The 21,250-nt window shown below is 44.7% G+C and overlaps 2 protein-coding genes across 6 annotated transcripts in view; both read right to left on the bottom strand.

Annotated features, from left to right (window-relative positions):
- Positions 1 to 21,250, bottom strand: part of NRG1 (neuregulin 1) — a 213,322-nt gene that overhangs the window by 116,617 nt on the left and 75,455 nt on the right. For 2 of the 5 annotated variants that reach the window (XM_067553301.1, XM_067553302.1), the window contains exon 1: positions 4,318 to 4,960. The exons of the other annotated variants lie outside the window; for them this stretch is intronic. In XM_067553301.1, coding sequence (XP_067409402.1) covers positions 4,318 to 4,960 — 643 coding nt within the window. Of the gene's footprint in view, positions 1 to 4,317; positions 4,961 to 21,250 lie in introns of those variants that run through there. 5 annotated transcript variants of the gene reach the window in all.
- On the bottom strand, positions 5,297 to 5,458 carry LOC137156456 (uncharacterized). Its single transcript, XM_067553306.1, has one exon. It carries the CDS (start codon positions 5,456 to 5,458, stop codon positions 5,297 to 5,299), a length of 162 nt encoding a protein of 53 aa, XP_067409407.1.

The following is a 21,250-nucleotide window of genomic DNA, read 5'->3' as shown; positions in this document are numbered from 1 at the left end:
TTTTCCACACCCGAAAATAGGCCCATTTATATCAGAAATCATTTCACGGTGCATGGATTGAGTGGAAAGAGGATTGTTTTTGAGCTAAATGGTCATGTTCTCAAGTCTGAATGGGCTTTTTTAATGGCTTTAATATTGAAAATAGTCATTTTGCTGACACTATTCATGAAGGGAAGGAAGAAAAAGAGGAGACTGCTAAAATAAGAGGCAGAAATCAAAGAAATGAAAAGCAGAAGAGCTGTCAAAGCCAAGGGAGGATACGTAACAAGAATACTTACTGCTGTCCATCTTTAATGCACAGTGCAAGTGATAGCTACCCCAGGGGAGACAGGGACATATTAGCATCCTCATTTTATAAATGGAGAACCTGAGTAAGAGAGGAGTGACTTGTTCACAGTGACAGTCACTGTCAGAGCCAGCATTACAATCCGGGAGATTTATCTCCATATGCTGCCCAGTTGGCCGTGCCACCGCAGTGCATACAGAAGTCAGAAAGAGCCATTCTGCAACGAAGAGCCCGAGGTTTTAGTCACAGTCAGGCCGCACTTCACCCCAGAAAAGTCCAACCAGGCATCTCAAGTGGCAGAAATGTCACAAGAGACTAACTCGCCTGACCTGACGGAGGAAAACAAACATGAAAGAGAAAAAGATAAAGGCTGGACATGCCTGGGATGAGCTAAAGCGACTCTTTAGTGCCATGCAAGATACCTGCCTGTAGCTTCCAGGCCTTGGACCACACGATGCACTCAGCCACACTGATATTAATCTAAGTTGCTTCAGCAAAATGGATTTACTTCTGATTTAAAGTGGTGCAACCTGAGAGCATAATTTGACCCCTCTACCTTCCACCTCGTGCAGCCAATTGCACCTGTGTGAAGCGATTGTTAAATACCACCAAATCAGAGTAATTGGGCCCAATTCACTGTTGCTTTGCCCTTAACACTGGCTTTTTCACTAGTGCAAAGTCAGAATACAAGTGTTTTACGCTTACTTTGCATTGATGCAATTGACTACGTGAAATGCTGGGCTACAAAGACTCAGGTCAAGGTGTAAGGAAGTGGTGAATCAGACCCTGTGACTGTCCAGCAGAGCTATAAAACCCATAGTTCTAACTCCCAAATATTACTGAGATCTTCAGGATAACACCCCAGCATTTTAGCTACAATGTATGCTCTACCTTTACTTGCATATTACCACTTTTGCTCACCTGAATAGGTTTAAGAACTTAATTGGTTTGGGCACAATCCATTTAAATGGAAAGTGAAAGCATCTTGAAGATCTATCAGGAGGGAGGAATAGTTTAGATATTACGCAGCTATAAACAAAACAATTATTATGGAAGCATACCCATTAGAGGACTATGGAAACATAATCGTCAGAGTACTTAATGTGTTGCTGCAGGATTGCATTTAAAGAGAAAAAAATATAATTTAGTTGCTGCATTGTATTCCTATTCATAAGATCTACACGTCGTTCATGGACAGACTGTAGGTTAAGACTTAATATTATATAGGCCCACATAATGAAACAATCACATATATAATTTAGCTGAGACTGACATGCCTCAGACACGTGGACTCTTAAAAATGTTAGCTTCTGTTTTCTGTTTCAGCAAAGGAAAAATGACAATTTAAAATGGGAAGCCATTAAGGAAGAAAAGTATAATAATACAAGGTAGACTGGTCACGGGACTAACATAGCCGACACAATTACTAGGAATCTCTCTCTTCCAGATTCCAGGATAAAGAAGAATCAATTAGCCCTCAACAGACTATGACCTTGAAGGGTATGGCTCTAAACAGAATATGCTGAGTTAGATAGAAAAGAGAAGAGGAGAAAAGGATTGGGAAGTGCATTGAAGGGTCTCATTCCAAAATGACAGGTCAGTCACAGAACAGGAGCCATGACAGCTCTTTCTTAGTCCTGGACAGAAAATTATCAACGCAAAAAGAAAGCTCATATGCTTTTTGTGACTAAATTGCCTAGTTATGCTGGGAAAAGAAAAGAAGGTGAGATGCCAAAAGACCGATCCAATTTCCTGATGTTACATCATTCCCAGAATTACACTGGACACAACTGTTCATAAAAAATAAAGGTTTGATGCAGCGTCTTGTCCACCCCTCCAACTTTTGCTGGATACAACAAAATATGTTTGAAATGCAGTTTAAAAAAAATTCAGGACCAAACGCATCTGAACTTGATGGTAGATATTTTACAACCTGCCTTTCCACCCTTATTTCCACAGGGATTCAAGGAACTGCAGCTGCTTGAAGCTTCAGAACTTGCTACACTCAGGCTTTTAGGCAGTAGTAAATCTTTCCTACTCAGTGCAAACCAAACAAAAATCAATTGCCAGCCCCCCCCTTTCCTTTCTATCAATATTTATGTGGAAGGCAGATCCCTTAAAACACTCAGTAGATATTTATCTAAAAATATTAATTCCCGGGCAGCCATTTATTTCCCAGATGTGAGCGGATCTGAATGCAGATAATGGCTTGTGGCCTGTGGCTACTCGACAGCAAATCCTTTTTCATTTACTTCAGACTTTGAGTGATCAAGAGAAGGAAAACCTTCTCTTCCACGTTGAATTTTGCTGGGTTGTTATTGTTCTTTTGCAGAAGCTGCTCTTGATCCTCTCCACCCCCCATCCCCAAGCCATTTCAGCTGGATGGTATTTTTCGGTCACTTTGCCAGGTGCAAAGAGGTGGTGGGGTGACTGCAGTGACATCAGTCAGACCTTTAATGACACTGATGAGATTTGCAGATGATGGTGCTACAAAAAGGAGTTTCTGTGCCAGTTACTTCTAGGAGGAAAAGCCCCTTTGTCATCACTGCAAAACGGTCCCAATAACTGAAACAGTAGTCTCCCAACTGATCTTAAATAAGGCAAATAAAGCTTTTGTTTGACTGCCCGGTGTTTTCTTATCAGACTGTTCTCCTCAGAAAAGTTACTCGTCAACTAGCAGCTGGCCATGATGTGTTATGGAAGCAAAAGGCTGTAGGGCGTCATACATTTTTATCTTTAAAATATCCTTTTGATATTGTTGGAACGACATCTGACATTATACTAACTGGGTCACGGGTGCAACTCCATTCAAGTCCATGGAGGTATACCTGTCTATACCAGCTGAGGGTCTGGCTCAGGATATATCCTAGTATAAAATACAACAACTAACCCAAGATGATTACTGAAAGAGTAACCTGTGCTCCTGATGTCTACACTGAATCAGAGCATGCTTCAACCCTGAATTCAGTGGCAACACTCACATTGATTACAATGGAAACAGGATGAGGCCCAGTATGTATGAAACATCAAATCATCAGCCTGCAGTGGTTTAGGAAGGCCACAAAGGGGGGAGACTTGATGTTTTCTCAGAAGCAAGCTTGCAACAAAATGAGTTGCTAGTTTTAACCACTGGAGATCTCTATTATGGATACCAGGCCTGTGTTCCAGCACAGCAGCAAGCGGCTGTCTATTCGTTTGCAAGAGTTACAGAGATCACAGGCCGTCAGCCTGATCTGCTCCAATGAAACGTTGAATAAATTATATTTCAGCAACATATTATTCTGATGTCTTATGATGAGCACAGAGAAAATTCTCCAGGAGCTTCATTTTTAAAAGGGAAATTCGGAGTGCCATTCAACACCTCTTTGCTCACGTAAGAGTTCCTTAACTAAGTCATCCTATCTAAGCCAATGAGACTACACTCATGAGAAAGGATTTGCTGCAAATCCTTGCAGAGGAAAAAAAAAAAAAATCTGAAACTAGCCCTGAATGAAAGAAAAAGTCATAATTGTAATTGCTGTATTAACAACTCTGGATTGTCTAGAGCTGCTACAAATGTATAGTAGCCCCTTCCCACTGCATTCACTGAGTGCTTCAGGAAGGTGGCACAGGCATTTATCACCAATAGAATATAGAAAAGAGGAAATTGAAGTGGTTTATAGACAGGGCAATGATATTAACAAATATAGGGGGCTCCAAGCAATATGCAAATCAAAATGATCACTGAAACAGCCTGCTAGATCATGTGAAAAAGATACCAGGGAAATGGAAATCAACTGATTCTTTTTTTTTGTATAATGTATGCAATTAAATTACTTGCAAAGACTCGCCTCTTGATAACTGGCCAAGACATAAATCTCCTTTCTGGTACAACCACCATGTCTATTTGGCAACAGTTTCAGAGATCTTGCGATCCACCCTTGTACCTCACTCAGTTTGTTCAAACTTAACATGCAATGTCACATGCAAGGAACAGGAACAGAACAATCAAATTCCTTGGTGGAAGAAAAAAAAAATAAGCTGCTACTTACAAAGTTTTGGAGCTGTTTGGAGATTAGTTTCTGTTGTCTGTGCCTGAGTCGGGGTGGTAGCCTCTCTCCCCTCAGGCTCCAGCGTGGGCGGAGGGAAGGAAGGTGCAGCCGAGGACAACAATGGAAAATCTGAGACACGGTTATGCAGGGAAGGCAAGAGGACAGGCTCGGAGGGCACTAGCGAACTATCGGCTTGCACTGGAACTTCAACCTTGGTGTCAGAGGTAGGTACTGGGAAAGGTGAAGCGTGCACCACTGAAGGCACCCAAGCAGACAGAGCAGTAGGTTCCACAGAAATCACGGGGTCCTGCCCTATCCTCCCAGGGTCTAGGTGGGTAGGAGAGTCATACTCAAAAATTTTGTCTATAAACACCCACTTAAGGCCAGCAATGCAGAGGCAGAGGCTGACCAGGCAAGCCAGGATAGGGACGATGCAGATCTTTTCAGAGTTGAGGCAGCCCCTCAGTCGCTCTGCCTCCAGGCATACACAGCAGGTAGCGGCAAGGCCTGCTATTCCCGGGACCCTCCTGTCCTCCGTTTGCATCCCTGGCATGTTGTCCTCAGCTGGGAGCCCTTCAAGAGACACATCAGGGCTCAGCTGAGTCGAGGGGTGGGGGAAAGTCTCTGCAGATACTTCAGACATATTTAAGCATAAAAATCTCATCCGGCTCACCTCCAAAAGGCCTTAACTTTGTCACAGTCCATTACCGCGAGACAAAAATAAAAGCACCCAACTCTGGAAACATGAAACAGCGGGAGTCGGTAGAGTCCGAGTTCAAAATCATCATCTGAACTGGGAGAGGATAGAAAAAAATAAAACCCCTCTCTCCTATAAGCAAGAAATAGAGTTGCTTAGTAATTATTGAGCTCCCATTTCCTGGACACTTTTATAATTCCTGCAATGCCTCTCAAGCCATCCCAGCTCTTCGGAGGGCGGTGGTGGGGGGGAATCCCAGCCAAACAAGAACAAATTTTTTGATTAAGTGAAGCAATAGCCCAGAGCGAAAGGCTGGCTTCTCACCTGCAGCATCTGAGGCTGGTGTCTGCTTAGATGAAGAAAACAATAGGCATGCAGAAGAAGCAAAAGCAAAATCAGTAGCAACGGCGGCGGCAGAGGTAACACTGACAGTAGCACCAGCATCCTGTTGTGTCACAGCGACGGCTGAAAGAAGCTGCATCATTACAGAGCAGCAGGTGCCCGCTCTCTGAGCATCACTGCAAACAATATCATTACACAGAGGTTTGAAAGGAAGAGCAGTGCCAGGAGGGAGGTAACTCCCTTCCTGCCCCCTCTTCTTTGTCCTTCTTGATCACTCACTCACTTTCCTCTTTTTCTCCCCCCCCCAGTCTGTTTCCCTGATATACGGACACCCTCTCTCCTTTCTCTCCCCACCCCCGCCGCTCTGCGAGGCTGGTTTGAGTGAAATCAGTACACCCAGCAACACAGGACTGCTAGTGACTTCCTATTTTATCCAATTAGAAGGAATAAAGGCCATCAAATCAAAGGGAGGCAGGCAGGCAGCAGTTACGCTCTCTCTCGCTGTCTCTCCCCCACTTCCTTCCACGGTTTGGTCAGAAGAAGATGGTAATCGATCACAGCAATCTAACAAAGCTGAGATGAAGGTGTAGGTGGTAGGCTTATGGGTTGGACCCAATGTTTAGCCAGTCTGATATCCGATCTCTCCCAAGGGTTTTCGACTGCAGTTTCTTCCTGCCTGACGCCTAGAGATAGCATGCCTTTCCAGTCACTCCAGTAAGTTTAATTCACTAAGCACAACAGTGTGATACATCTTAGGGGAAACAACATTGGAAAACATCATTTGACCCTTTGACAAATTAGCACTGAAGTTATTATGGAGAGAGGGATTGCAATGTCTTTTTAAATCTTTTTAAAGTTTGTTTAACATTCTTAAAAGAAAATCCTACACACACGCACACGCACACGCACACGCACACGCACACGCACACACACCCCTCCCCCCCAGGAGCTAGTTTGAAACAGATATAGAAAATACAATATTTAGGTCCTGCCTGAAACTCAGAAAGATCAGGGGAATCCAGAGTTAAATAAGCTTCTGCTCAGTTCTTAGCTTGTCCCATTGTTCCTATGTATTGCAAAGATCTATTACATCCTATGGTGCTTATTCATACCTCACTTAAGTTAGTATAAATCAGGGGTGGTTTCATTGAAGTCAATAGAGTTACAAAGGTGTAACTGACATCAGAATCAGGCCCTTTCTGTATGAGAAAACATTGGCATAATATTAACATACACAAGGAGGAAAGGGGCTCTGATTCTCAGCTCCCCTCCTGCACCTTGTGCCATCATTTACACCATTTTATACGGGTCTGAATGATGTCACAAGGTGCAAGAAAACAAAGAATCAGTCCCTCTGAATTGTCCTGGTTTTGTTTCTTGTTTCTAATGTCACTTAATGATGTATCTGAGTGCTACTTTCCATTTTATTTATTTATGATAGTTAAAAACTAAGGAAGTCCCACAAAGATCTCAGCGTAAGGGTAAGTAACAGTTGTATAAACTAGGTTTATTGACACTGAGGTAGCTCCATGTGTGTTCTGTTTATTGAGACTGACCTCCACCACAAGTTTCTTTGGTGCCACTGGCCACATTTATACCTGGTGTAAATCTACTGGTGCCAAAAGAGTTGCACCAGGAATGACTTTGACCTATAATATTGAATTCATCAATAGGCGTCTGCGCTCAGCTATGTCGTATAAAACACTTCCTCTTAAATGCAAACAGACCTAGCATTAAGACTCAGAAATCTAGCTCTCATAAGCAAGACAATTGCTAAATGTTACAGCTGTAGATACTGTGAGTCCAAGGTACTTAGCACCTTCCAGAAACAGATCCATGCAGAATATCTTTGTTTGACCAACTATAGAACAGTACATGGCAGAACAGGTGAGTGTCTGGGGAGAGACCCATGATTACATTAAAAAAACCCGCAAAAAAACGTATTGTTGCTCAAGACATTCCTTATAAGAATATAAAAAGATAAGCAACAATATAATCTAAGGCTGTAATTCCATTGTAGGATCTGGTCTTGAGGATTTTGAGGTCATCAGAAACCTCTGTCAGAACGATTGCCTTTGATTACGTAGTAACTTATATTTTTACCTCTGCACTAGCTAACTAATAATACTTTGCATCAATACTGTATCTTTCAGGCAGGTATCGCAAAATACTTCATAAATGCCAATGAATCACACACTTTACATTGCCACTATCAGGTGGGGGGCATTATACCCATTCTACAGATGAGGACCATGAAGTGCAAGTCTCCTAATGCATCTCACCACGGGATTATTTTTTATTCATCCTAACCTTGTTTTCTTATTACCGCTAACTATGACCCTTTCACGTGCCTGGACCTCTCCAAATGCACGTAACCCATCTTCATATTCCCCCCACCCATAGCTGCCTTTTAGGAAAACTAGATATATTTAGTTCTCTGAATCTTTTCCTGTTGATCGGTCCCTCCCTCCTATTCACCATTTCAGTCGCTCTTTTCTCTCTTGACATCTCTCTGGTACGGAGATGAACAGAAGTGAATGTGCTAGGGGCAAGCTCCCAGGTGCTATGTAATTAATTAATAAATATCTAGTTCTATCTATCGTGTGTCGAAAGGGACTATCGCCACCTTAGATCGTGATGTGACACCTCCGCGTATGCAGCCCAAGCTCCCCTAGTTTTTCTTTTACCACCACACTGCATGCTGAAGACCGCTAGGGCTCCACTCTATTTCACGCTCTAATTCAGTGCATTTTAGCCTGGCCATTTATTTTCAGCCCTTCCACCAGTTTTCAAGCCAGGCAGCGTATCCGCATTCGCTCCCGTATTGTTGCTCAAGACACGCTCTGTGAGATGCTCTCACGGATACCAAGCTCTCTTACGCACGGTGGGTGAATCCCCACTGCCCCACCCGCCCCAGCACTCTGCTGAAGACTGGCACAAGGCGGTGCAAACACCACCACGCAGCTCTCGCCTGCTCACCAGGCAAACTGCTCCTGCTCAGGGACGGTGCGATGGCCACTCAGCGTCTGTTCTGTGTCACCGGGAGCAGGGCTGTGTGAAGGGAGGGGGGGGGGAAGGTAGGAGGGAGCTGTGAGAAAAACTCAGCATGCATCGCATCACTGCAGCTGCTGAACATGACTGGCAAAAACCAGAGTAACTTACTGTAGCTCCTCATTTGTCTCAGCTACTCCTCCACATGCCAAGGCCCTGCCAGTCTGCATTGTCTCAGCACCTTGTCTAGACGCAAGCCCCTCCCTGCTGCCTGCTTCAGCAGCATCACAACAGGCCTGGCTCCCCTCCAAGCTGCAGCCTTCTCCCAGCTCTTGACTGCAGGTTCCTCATGCCTCGGCACTGCTAGACCCGGCTCACTGTCTGCCAGTAGCACTCGGTTCCTATCCTCCTCTCAGACGGGTCTCACTCCCCTTCCCCACGGGCCCCTTCCCACCCAGCCAGCCGGCCAGCGCTGCCCCTCTCATCACCCACTCAACCTCCCGAGCCCTCCCACGGAGGTTTAACAAACTCCCCTGCTCTCTCTCACCACAGGCTGGGTGGGGCCACACCCTGGTTGGGGAGCTTCAGGGCTCCCTTAACGTCTTGTGCCAACGAGATACGGAATTAGCATACAGGGAGCAAACTCCGCATCCTCTCCCGCTCTGCGTTTCTGCCCTGCTACACACGTGGAACTGGGGTGAGGGGGACAATCTGCCCGAGTGCTGCAATTCTATCTTTGAGAAGGGATTAGTCGGGGCCTGCTCTAAAAAAGAGAGGTCTTGGAAAAGGAGGCACGTTAGTACTCCTTTTCTCGCTTCCCCTGGTGGGGAATTTGCTGCCCTTTGGTGCTTTCTATCCATAGGCTGTTTTTGGTAGCTGCTGTAAGGGAACGGTCTCTGGGTTACAGACTCTCTCTGCATGCACAAATGCAGGTACAGATTCGCTGCTGAAGGTGTTCTCTGCATTGTTAGTGCCTCCTTCTCCCCAATAACTTGAAAATTCCCTCCAGCAGCTGGAAGGTCTGGCTTTGCACCCCTGCATTACCCTACTATGAGAGATGGATATAGCTTTAACATGTGCTCTGCTGCAGACTAGAGGAGATGAACGGCTGGGAGTCAAGCCAACAATTGGTTAATGGAATGGAGACCCGGGAAAGGAAGGGAATTTGCTTGCCTTGTCTATAGCTTGCAGGTGCAGAAGTCAACCAAACTAATTCATTAGTAGCAAGCAGTAAGAGTAAGATAGGCAGTGGTCTCCCTAGGTTAACTGCCTGCGCACAGCATTATTTCTGATTACAGACATGACTTGGGTCTCTTTGGCCAAGAGGAAAAGGCTGTGCGGATTCCATGTCAACGAAGCTGCTGCGTGACTGTGACTGTAATCCTGCCGTGTAATAAGCGGCAGACTTGAACTTAGAAGTTTGCAAAATATTTTTTTTTATTGGGTGGGCGCATTTTGCCTGAACTGAATGAACCTGGGGGTGTGCGGAGTCAGGGGTAAATTTAATACAAGTCCCTTTCCTGCTATAAATTCTCAAGAAGACAGAAAAAAAATAATTTTCAGGAAGTGAGCAGCGGAGATGATCGAGATCTGTTCTTCTGACTGAACAGGTGTCTAACGTGGCTTTCATATATTTTAAGGCTAGAAGTCACCCTTAGGTCATATAGTCTGACCTCTTGTATAGTTCAGTTCACAGAATTCAACACTGTAGAGAACAATCCTCAAGCAAGACACAAATGTACAAAAAAAATCTCAAAATGAAGTATAAATAAATATATAATCTTCACAAAGAACATGCATGACAGCAATGTAAAAGAACAAGTAACATTATTCTCAGGTGGTCACCCCATCCATGTACAAACCAGACCCAAACCAGCTTAAGGTTTTACAAATTAAGCCTGATAAGCCTTATTACTCACAGCACTAGGGTGATCTGATTTTAAATATCCAGCTGCTACCCCCTAAATTTAACTCCTCATATTCCCTAACAGGATTCCCTAAGCGTACACTACGTTCTGGGGAGCACCAGATTCCTAAGAGACAAAGCATGTGCTCACGGGCAGCTGTAATATGTTTCACTAGGACCTGCTGAATCATGGGTTGAGAATGGATGATGGTTAGCAGCAAAGTGACCTCACACCACTCATTGCGCTCTTGGAACGTTCAAACGGATGCAAGCAACAATATGCTCTTGGGGTATTAATACAGGGAACAACTCGATCAATTTGTACTTCATTCCATTTCTTCCAAACATTGAGAAATTAAAAGCAGTATGACTAGGAGGCTGCAGATTCATCAATAAGAGGGATCCTTTTAGCTTAATCATCAATCCCTTATTAATTCTGGGCCACTTTCTTCCAATTAAATAAATGCAGCATTTAAAAGATGGAGGTCATCAAAAAACCACCAAGTGCGCCCAATGGGTGTCAACACTGACAGCAGTTACACTTTGGGGAGAGGGGGTATAAACGTGTGTGTGTATGAATACTTACATACAAGGGGTATCCATGTAATAAATTGTGGAACCATGTGATAGAAACAGAGGGCTGGAAGGGACCTTGAGAGGTCATCTAGTCCAGTCCCCTGCACTCATGGCAGGAGTAAGTAATATCTCTAGACCATCCCTGACAGGTGTTTAGATAGATCCATTTGTCATGCACCTTTGATGACTAACCTGTCTTCTGCCCGCTCCCCGTCTCAGTTCTCCCTTCCTAGCCTACTAGCAGCCCTTCATAGGCCGAGGTGAAGCCCAGTCCTCTTTTAATTGGCTGGACTGGGCTCACTTGCTCCGGTCCAGACAGTGGGGATTCATCTACCTACAAGGAATCATCATTCCTTCCCTGCTCCCACCTTGCTCTGAAAAGGGGCTGTGGGAAGGAATCCATGCCAGCCCATTATCAGGGGCAGATGACTTCTGGACCGTGCATGCTCAAGGAGCGGAATGAAGATTCTGTCCAGTTCCTGCCGAGCTACAATGTCTGAGAAAAAGAAGCAGAAGTCCCATGAAGCCGGCTTTCTCCCATGCACACATAGCTGACCCCTCCCCTTTTCCCACTCCCCACGTTATCGGGAGGACCAACTGTGCTGGAAATTTGTACTTTTTTCTCACCTCCAGTTTTTGGTATGTGCATCTACTTTAAGGAAAAGACAGGAAAGCTTTAGCGCTAACGACATATAGGTCCTAATCTTGGAACAGCACATAAGCACATGCTCAACTTCATGGGGATCCCTCACGTTGAATCAGAGCCACTTTGTGAAGACAAAAAATTCTCTTTTGATGCACATAATAAAAGGTAGGAAGTAATGTCCACCAAGCCTTCTCAAACACGGACCTGGAAGTGTTCAGCTGAGGGCAATCACAACAGCACATATTTATGAGAAACCTGCAGACCAGCTGCTGTGAATGTCAATAAACTTGAAAGGTTCATCCCAGCATGCATTTGACTTTACTGTGGAATCTTCTCTACACACAGCTTATAGCTGTATATTATCCAGGGGCAGAATGCAGACTCCTTACGGGCAATCCATGTGGTCCACGGAAATGTGCTTTAATAAAAACTAACACACACTGGCTTTTCTCAAGACATGTTAATTATTTAAATGTTTGCTGCAGGTAATTGTAACTGAAAGATACAATAAGATGGGCTGTTATTTCATGGGAATAAAAGGAGCTTCTGACCCTTTTCATCCTCCAGTGAAATGGGAGACACTGTGTCTCTTTCATCCTAATCAGAAGCAGGGTTTGTGGCACGCCCTGTGATGCAGAAATATGATGCTAAACATGAATTTCAGGAGCTTTAATCAATGGCAATAACTTGCCCAGCTGATATATATATCGTCTCAAAGACTGCGATGAATACTGAAATTGTCCAATTCCCAGAAGATAATCAGGTGAATTATATGGTAAAGCAGCATTCAGGAAATGAGCAGGCAGTTCAATGTAAGAAATATAAAGCATCCAGCTCATTCCTTCTGCCTAGGAGAGTAAGCACTGGGAAAAAGAAGAGCACACAGCTTGTGTTTTACTTGAGAACAGTGTTCTTCTCATCTATCTAAAGGTACATACAAGGCCCCCATTACTGCAGTATCTGAGTGGCGCACAGTCTAAGTTTTTATCCTCACAGCACACCTCTATGAGATAGGGAAGTGTTATTCCCCCCATTCTACAGATGATGCACAGAAAGACACTAAGGGGCTTACCTGAGATCATACAGGAAGCCTGTGGCAGAGCAGGGAATTGAACCTGCGTTCCAGGCTAGCTCTCTAACCACTGGACCTTCCTTCCCCTCTACCAAACCTCATAGAAAAGATTGCAAAAATTGCAACTACCATTTGCTCAACTGGCCTGGTATTATACGCTTACTCCGCAGGCTCTGCCCTTCGCTATAGGCAAAGAACCTGAGGATGGGGGCAAAAGTGTTTTTCTGCTTCTTCTCCCCCTCCCCCCATATTCAGAATCTGTTGCAGGGCCTCATCTTTAAACTCCAACTCATGGTCCTGTATGTGCTCCCATTGAGTGCAAATGGCTACTCAGGTGCATATGTGTATGCCAGACTGAGCTCTCAGGGAGTATTATTATTCTCCACCAATGTCATTAACTTACGTAAAGTACCCGATTGCAGCTTATAACCCCCTTGCCCATGAGAGCTGGTGGATGACCACCTGTCACCAAAGCCCTGCTTCAGGAAATTTTTCCTGATCGACCTCTGGTTTAGGAAAGAACATAAGCATATGCTTAAAGTTAAGAACTTGTTTAAGTGCACTCCTGAGGAAGGGTGGTGTCACGGGATCCTCTCACCACTTGCGCCGCCTCCTGCTGGTCAAACTAGGGATTAGCTCTGCCAGTCTGTGCTTTCCCTCCGATGGTGTCTTCCCCCGTCTTGTCTTGCTCTGCTGCCCTGCTCACTTCCCAGATTTGCAGACTCCTCTTCAGGGCTTGGTCACTAAAGTCCTCCCCTTCCGGGCAATTCAGAGGCCTTCCAGACCCTGCTGTTAGGGTGGCATCTACAACGCCCTGTGGCACTACCCCACGGCTGGTAGGGAAACCGAGGCCCACTCTCTACACTGGGTTCCAGCCCAGGGACCCTACACAGTCAAGGCCTATATCTCCTTAGTCCTCACTGCCATTTCCCTGGGCTTCTTACTACTTTACGGGCTTCTCCCCTCCCTGGCTTTGCCAGCTTCTTAACTCCCTCCCCGCGCACACGGACCGCAGCCTATCTTCCTACAGCCTCTGCCTGTTAGCCCTTCTACTTGGCTATATACTGGGCCCTGCCTGTTCTGCCACAGCTGAGCCTGCTCCTAATTAGAGGCCAGCTCCCTGGCTCCTACTCCAGGTGCATCCAAGATTGTTAATTGGCCTGTCTGGCCACCTTAACCCCTTCCAAACCAGTGTGGGGCAGACGCCTCACCAGAGATGGCTTAAGGCCATGCTTAGATGCTTTCCTGAATATTAGCCTAATTTGGGATCCTAAATGGGTATATATCCTACCTGTATTAAAAAAATAATTACATTATTCTATAATTAGACAGTTAATTCATAGATTCCAAGGCCAGAAGGGACCATGTGGTCATCTAGTCTGACCTCCTGCATAACACAGGCCAGAGAAGGTCCCCAAAATAGTTCCTAGAACAGATCTTTTTGCAAAACATCTAATTTTGATTTTAAAATTTTCAGTGATGGAGAATCCACCACAGCCCTTGGTAAATTGTTCCAATGATTAATTACAGCCACTGATAAAAATGTACACTGTATTTCCAGTCTGAATGAGTCTAGCTGAATTTGTCAAGCCTGAATTATCATCTTATTCACCGCATGGTCTTATATTTTTGCTTTTAAAAAATCATGAATAGTTATTTTTAAAATGTCACTTTAAGCATTTAAGATGGATTTTTTTATTCAGCCCATTTTCAGCATTTTCTTCAAATAATATAAGCAATATTCAGTAATTTCATTACATAATTATTCCCTGGGGAAGCTAAAAATAATTTTAAAAAATGGAAGCTTTGCCGCCAGTGCTAGATGGAGGCACGTTTACCATTTAAAAAACCCCAAAGTTATAGGACATAAACACATTGCAGGCTTATATTTGTGGAGTAAACTTTGCAATAACGTCGTACATTCAGGACTTGATAAGCTAAAAAGTTCTCTTGCAAAGAGTATCATTACTTCAGTGGAAGAGCTAGTTGAATATATAGCCTTCTAGAAATACCTCCAAACTTAGAATTTAATCTAAAATGTCCTGAATCATATTATCTGGCTCAGCTCCAGACATGTCCACCTAAATGCATCTTCATGATGTTTGAGGCAAGCAGCTGAATCCAAATTTTCTCTACTTAAAATAATATCAACAGCACAGTACCTGTATACTGCAAAATTTCCAACAACAGACATCAGCATGTCTCATAATCTCAGCATCATCAAGGAGATTTAATATTTAATACTGGTCTCTTACTTCATCCACATGAATGCATGAATCAGTCTTTTGGCACCAGATGAAAAACCCTGTGGATTTCCAGCAAAGAATTAAAATGCAGTCAAGTAAGAATGACAAAGGGGAATTTTATGCTTAGTCAGCACTCTGTGTTTTAACCAATTTTGGGTTGTTGCGTAGTTACGTTTTTAATCTGGAACCTTAATTTGAATAACCATACAGTGTTTTCTGCTGCATCTCCCCTCTGCCACATCCTTGGTACTGCATACATTGCACATATCACAATGCATAGTCTGGCACAGGGATAGAATTTCAGAGTTTACAGCATCGATAGGAAAAAGGCAGTTATCCTTCGCCCTTAGCATGACATTCACATTACTAAGGGGTTGACTGGTACTGAGTTAGAGAGAGGAGCAGGGACAGTTACACGCACCTGGATAACGGGCCTACTGCATTGACATTTCTATCCATTTCAGTTCTCTCGCTGATGGGAAATATAAAGATAAAGAAACTGATTCTTTGTTGCCCTGCACCTTGCACAATGATTTACACATCATGTGATGGGCACATCTGGCTTCTGTGGCACCCCAGGGAAAGCAGTGATGGGTAGGCAAGGAGCAGCAACGGTGGGTACTCCTGGCCTGCCTAGAAAGGCCTCTCTGGAAACTACAGAGACCTGGTCCTCCAAGGGCTAGAAGGGTTAGCAACAGCCAATGAGAGCCCAGCACGTTTGAATAAAAGGAGCTGCAGGACTTAGCAGGGCAGTCACTGGCTGTGACCAGGGGCAGGGATAGGTGCTCCTATCTGGCCAAAGGAGCTGGAGGACTAGCCAGGGTTTATCTTTGCACTGGCCCAGCTGGCTTTGCAGGGAGAGAGGGAGCTGAGAACCTGGCCATGAGCTAAACGTGAAGATAAGCGGGCCAGGTGGGAAGAGGCCTGGGTAACTAGCAACAGCAAATTGAACCGAACAGTCTGTGGGCTGGAACCTGGAGTAGTGGGCGAGTTGTGTAAACCTCAAGAAGTGGGGGAACAAACCTAATCTAAGCCCCGAGAAGGGGACAAAGCTTGTCTGGAAGCCCAAGCAAAAGGCTAAGTTTAAAGGGCCCAGAGTCAAGGCTGAAGACCCTGATGAGGGCAAATGGACTGCTTATTTGTTGGACTCTTTGCTACTCTGGTTCATTTTGACTGTGTGAACCTGGCCAGAGGGCTGAGCCACAGTAGTGACGTATCAAGGGGGGGCATACACCCCCGGCGCCGGCCTGGGGAGGGGGTGCTGGCTAGGCCCTTCTTGGAGGAGCTGCCCCCTGTTGCAGGCAGCCAGGGCGTCCTCCCGGCCCCTCCGCCCACTGGGTGCAAGGAGAAAGGTGTGGGGACCAGAGCCCGTCGCCCCCACAGTGGAGGGAGAGTGGAAAACAGGCCCACAGACACAACCCCTCCCCGTGGGGTGCTGCCGCCGATGGGGAGGGGGAGTGGGGGAGAGTGGGACATGGGCCCGCAGCTGACCGGAGAGAGGGGGGAGGCACCAATGTAAATATGGCCCCTGGGTGCTGAAGACCCACAGCACGCCTCTGAGCCACAGAAGGCCCGCTAAGCAAGGTTGACAAACTACAGCTCACACCAGGAGCAAGAAAAGGGCGGCAATACTTCACCCAGCCACAAGGAGGTGCTCAAGAGGCGAGTGTCCCCCAGACAGGTCTTACTGCTGATTCAGGTCTCGCAAACACTTTCTCAGGAATGGTCCAATTGAAGTAACTGGCTCAATTATCATGGCTAAGATCTATACATCAAAGGAAGGGTTTGCAGTGAGACCCTACAAATCTATAACCTTTACCGTGCTCTAAACCAGTGGTTCTCAACCTTCCCAGACTACTGTACCCCGTTCAAGAGTCTGATCTGTTTTGTGTACTCCAAGTTTCACCTCACTTTAAAACTATTTGCTTACGAAATCAGACATAAAAATACAACAGTGTCACAGCACGCTATTACTGAGAAATTGCTTACTTTTTCATTTTTACCATATCAGTATAAAATAAATCAATGGGAATATAAATATTGTACTTACATTTCTGTATATAACATACAGAGCAGTATACACAAGTCATTGTCTATGAAATTTTACTTTGTACTGACTTCACTAGTGGGTTTTTTTGTAGCCTATTGTAAAACTAGGCAAATATCTAGATGAGTTGATGTACACCCTCGAAGATCTTTCTCCACCCCTGGTTGGGAAACACTGCTCTAAACACTGAAGCCCCTGAACGCCGGGCCAAATTCACTCTTGTTGTAACCCCACTGAAGACAATGGAGGCAGGCCATCTGAGAAATTCCGCCCACAAAACCAAAGTGATTGTAAAGCCAACATTCCTGCTCTACACGGAGGGCTACAAACTTGCTCTCTTTTAAAAAGCTACACACTGCCTAGTGGTTATTTAGCAGCAATGAAAATAAACGCTGCTCAGCGTCTCTCATTTCACAATAAACTCTCCATCAGTCTGTGTACCCTTCAGACAGGGTTTCTTATAAAGCACCTGTATTAGCATCATACTGCACGTGTCAAAGGGAGAAAAAGAGCTGTGCAAATGAAATGGATCATATTCTAACATGCTTTATGGGGCACACGCCAACCTCCAGTGCCAAGCTCCCCGTAGCCGGGCTATGAGATACACAGCGGTCTCCAGGGGATGGGGAAGGAATCTTTTCTGGGCACATTGCTTCCACTTATTCCAAGGCCCTTTGCTTCCACGGCGGAGGATGGACACGTCCGTAAAGCCTCACACTTCTTTACAAGTGAAAGCACGAGGATCACATTCAAGTCTCAAAGATCAGGTTGAACGAATACTCTGGAGGTGTCTTCAATAATGTCGGAAAGAGTTTTACTTAGTCATTTATTCAACAATCCCTTTCAACCTTACAAGTGAAAGATCTGTTGCAGTACAGAACTGCCTTTCCTTCTTTACCAGGTGGGTTAATGGGTTGAACAGAAAAGCAGGGCTGCTAAGCCTTTTCAGTGCGTGAAGCTGCTTTTCAGGCATATAAAATTACCTGCATTTAACCACGATAATTCAGAAGCAATCAGATACCAAGTTTGGAGCTATGCTGCTGCATGAGTGTTCAACAAGCAGGCTGCTAAAAGAACACGGGATTTTGTGCCTGCGGGTGTGCGTGCCAGAAGAGAATAAAATGCATTCTTTAAGCTTCCACACTTAACAAGCACTAACAATATCACAATGTATCCGTTAGGGTTAGACACTGATTAATTAAAAAAAAAATTCACGCAGCTGGGGTCTAATCAGGAATAATAATTAATTGCAGCTGTTTCCACCACCTCCCATCCCCTCTCCTTCCCTCCCTCCCCAATAAAAACACCGTGTAGTTACAGGAAGCTGAATGCATTATTTATGTGGATGCAAAGGGTAGAAAGTCCAGGCAGATAGGAAGCTGGCTTGTGCATTAGGAGATGTGACAGATTTCAACCTTGCCAAATGAAATAGCTAAGTAATAACAAATATTAAAACTACAAAAAACAGTGCTAGGACTAGACGGCAGGTCTGAAATCACCGCTGAGACAGTACAGTAGACCACCAACACTAAGAATTATCCTGTAGCAATTAACTTGTTACAATAAGATTGTATATTTCCTGTGATCTATTCATGGGATTATGTTCAAATGTATTTACTCAAGCTAGAGATCTTCAGAGGATGTGTGGGGAGGGGGATGGAAGTGGGGAAAACAACTACAGATGGCACTACTTCATTTAGTGGCCAAGATGAAAAGTAAATGACTGCCTTTAGTGAGACTTTTTACTCTTCCCCCTCTCATAAGAACGGCCATGCTGGGTCAGACCAAGGGTCCATCTAGCCTGTCTTCCGACAGTGGCCAATACCAGGTGCTTCAGAGGGAATGAACAGAACAGGTAATCATCCAGTGATCCATCCCATCGCCCATTCCCAGCTTCTGGCAAACAGCAATCTCCCATTAAAACAATGCACTTTTTAATCCAGAACAATCATTGCACTTGTCTATGATTTCAAGGAGTATCAAACTGGTGGTCAGGCGAGCCAGAAACGCTCATTTCCTGGCATACAAAGCAATGACCTATCATTGCAGACATGTATCTGTCAAGTTGACATCTGTGCACACATTCTGAAATAATGCCTTTCAGATTACATTTCCAAGCTGATCATGGGCAAGAGTTCATGCCACATTCAAATACGGATGCAGAGCCTGAGTCCCTGAGATGAAGGCTAAGTAATTGTGTGTGTGTGTGTGTGTGTGTGTGTGTGTGTGTGTGTGTGTGTGTGTGTGTGTGTGTGTGTGTGTGTGTGTGTGTGTGTGTGTGTGTGTGTGTGTGTGTGTGTGTGTGTGTGCGAACACGTAATAAATCAATCCTTCTCTCCCGGTAGGTTGCTTTTGTGCTTCCGAAAGCTAACTCCATCTTTTTCAAGCAGCTGATCCCTGCAGGGAACTTGTGACTTCTGGATACAAGTACTTAGCTGTGAAATCTATAAGCAGCAAGAGCTGAATGTGTGATACTGTCCTAACGCTTAAGGCTCCCCCATATTCCCCTCAGGGACCTTGAAGAGTCTTACTGATTTCAGGGAGACTCCACATGTGCCCAAATGGGGCCTTACTGAGAGACCACTCAGTAGCTCTCTCAGATTCATGTTTGGATCCAGGGGTGCAGTGATTACGGTGCCAGTCTGGGACCCAGGAGATCTTGGTTCAGTTCCCTGCTCTGCCACAGATTTCCTGTGTGATCCTGTGCAAGTCACTTAGGCACCTAAATGCCTTTTGAGGATCCGGGCCTAACTCCCATCAGGCGTCTAAATACCTTTGAGGATCCAGGCCGTAGTCTCTCTGTGCCTCAGTTCCCCATTTATAAAATGTGGGTAAACTGTACTTTCCTACCTTACGTGGGGTGATGGGAGTATAAATATGCTAATGAGTGTTGTGAGGCGCTCAGTACCTGGGACAGAGGGCGTTTGCAGGAACTTCCCATTCTAGCATACCCAGTGCCATAATGCAATCTTTGGGCTTAGGGTTTCTCTGTGGGCATGTGTCGGAAGAGGGGGCCAGGGGAGCGTACTGAACAATTCTGGAGCCTCCTCTGGTAGTGATCGGCTGAAATATGCGACAAAAATTGCAGTAATTTGCAGAAAGCTTCTATGGAACCTTACACAAGCCCCCTGGGTCTCGCAAAGTGAACTTTACTACACTGCGAGATGATGGCATTGCACCAGGTCAAATTCCCAGTTTTTTCCTGCTCCCTGCTAATGACAATTGCTTAGCAACAGAGCCTTCATTACACCATCCTTGGCTGATGGTATTTCTAAGGCTGAAGTAGTTGTCTCCTGTACCTGTTGCCAATGTGTAATGGGAATCACCGCATGAAGAACTGCAGCCCTGTATGTGAAGGCGACTTCATCTCTCCCCAGTGGCCATGAATTAAACGCAACCTTTCCAGCTACACTCTGACATCAAACCTCTTCCTGTCCTAGAGAGCCCCTTCAGCACCATTGTAGGGAACAGCGCTTGGATGACATGGACAGCCTTCTGTCAATGTTTGGGCTAATCCTATTAGGAAAAGGAAGGCTTTCATTTGCTAATGAAATAAATGCCTTTTATAGAAGAAGCCCCCTGCATTTAAAATAAAAAACAACACAAAATCCCAAACATGACATTTCGTGTGTGTGGAAAGTTATATGTTCACTAGATGAAAGGCTGTTTAATATTTTTTTTTAAAAGTTAAGAGCAAAAAGCTTTATTAAATGGCTGCAAATTTGGAAGCTACAATTCTGAACTCCCCATTATGCAAGTGAAAACAATCGGAAGAAGTTGTTTCATTGTTAAAGATGTATACCATCCAAGCAAAATAGGCAACTATTTACAGCAAATGCACTATTTCACTGGGCTTTTGAATGGCAAAATATTCATATATGGTCACATTTGTGGTTGAAAAAGTTGCCGTTAATTGAATGCTGTGATAATGTTATACTGGTTTCTATGTTCTCGATTGCAGGAAATAGTTATTTCAAATGCTGATCAGAAATTCAGGTAGAAGTTTTAAAGTTATAGTAACCTGATTTACTGAGCAATAAACAACATTATTTCTATAAAGCCATGAGCCAAACAATTAATCCCGTAACAGGGAATGTGGCTTTAGAGCATCTTCTTCATAAATCACACCAGCAGCACAAGACCATCAGATAGTTTAAGAAAAAATGCTTCTCACCTGTGTAATCAAAGGACATTTAAATTACTTGTGAAAACACATGCTGCCACCTGTCTGTTGCTGCAGAACATACCTGCCTCCCCATAAGCCTGCTCCCACTGGCATCATTGGTAAAACTACCACTTACGTCACTGATGCGTGACTGCGTCCCATGCACCTACTCGGCTTAGCCAAATCTTGGCATTGGTTTCAGTGGGACCAAAACTCCCTTTGACTATAATGGGACCACCATTTGG

The sequence above is a fragment of the Emydura macquarii genome, unplaced genomic scaffold (genome assembly GCF_026122565.2).
Source record: "Emydura macquarii macquarii isolate MOO-44397 ecotype Brisbane River unplaced genomic scaffold, CSIRO-AGI_Emac_v2 contig_1451, whole genome shotgun sequence".
In the NCBI taxonomy this organism is placed as follows: domain Eukaryota; kingdom Metazoa; phylum Chordata; order Testudines; family Chelidae; genus Emydura; species Emydura macquarii.
This window is presented reverse-complemented; position numbering and strand designations above follow the sequence as displayed.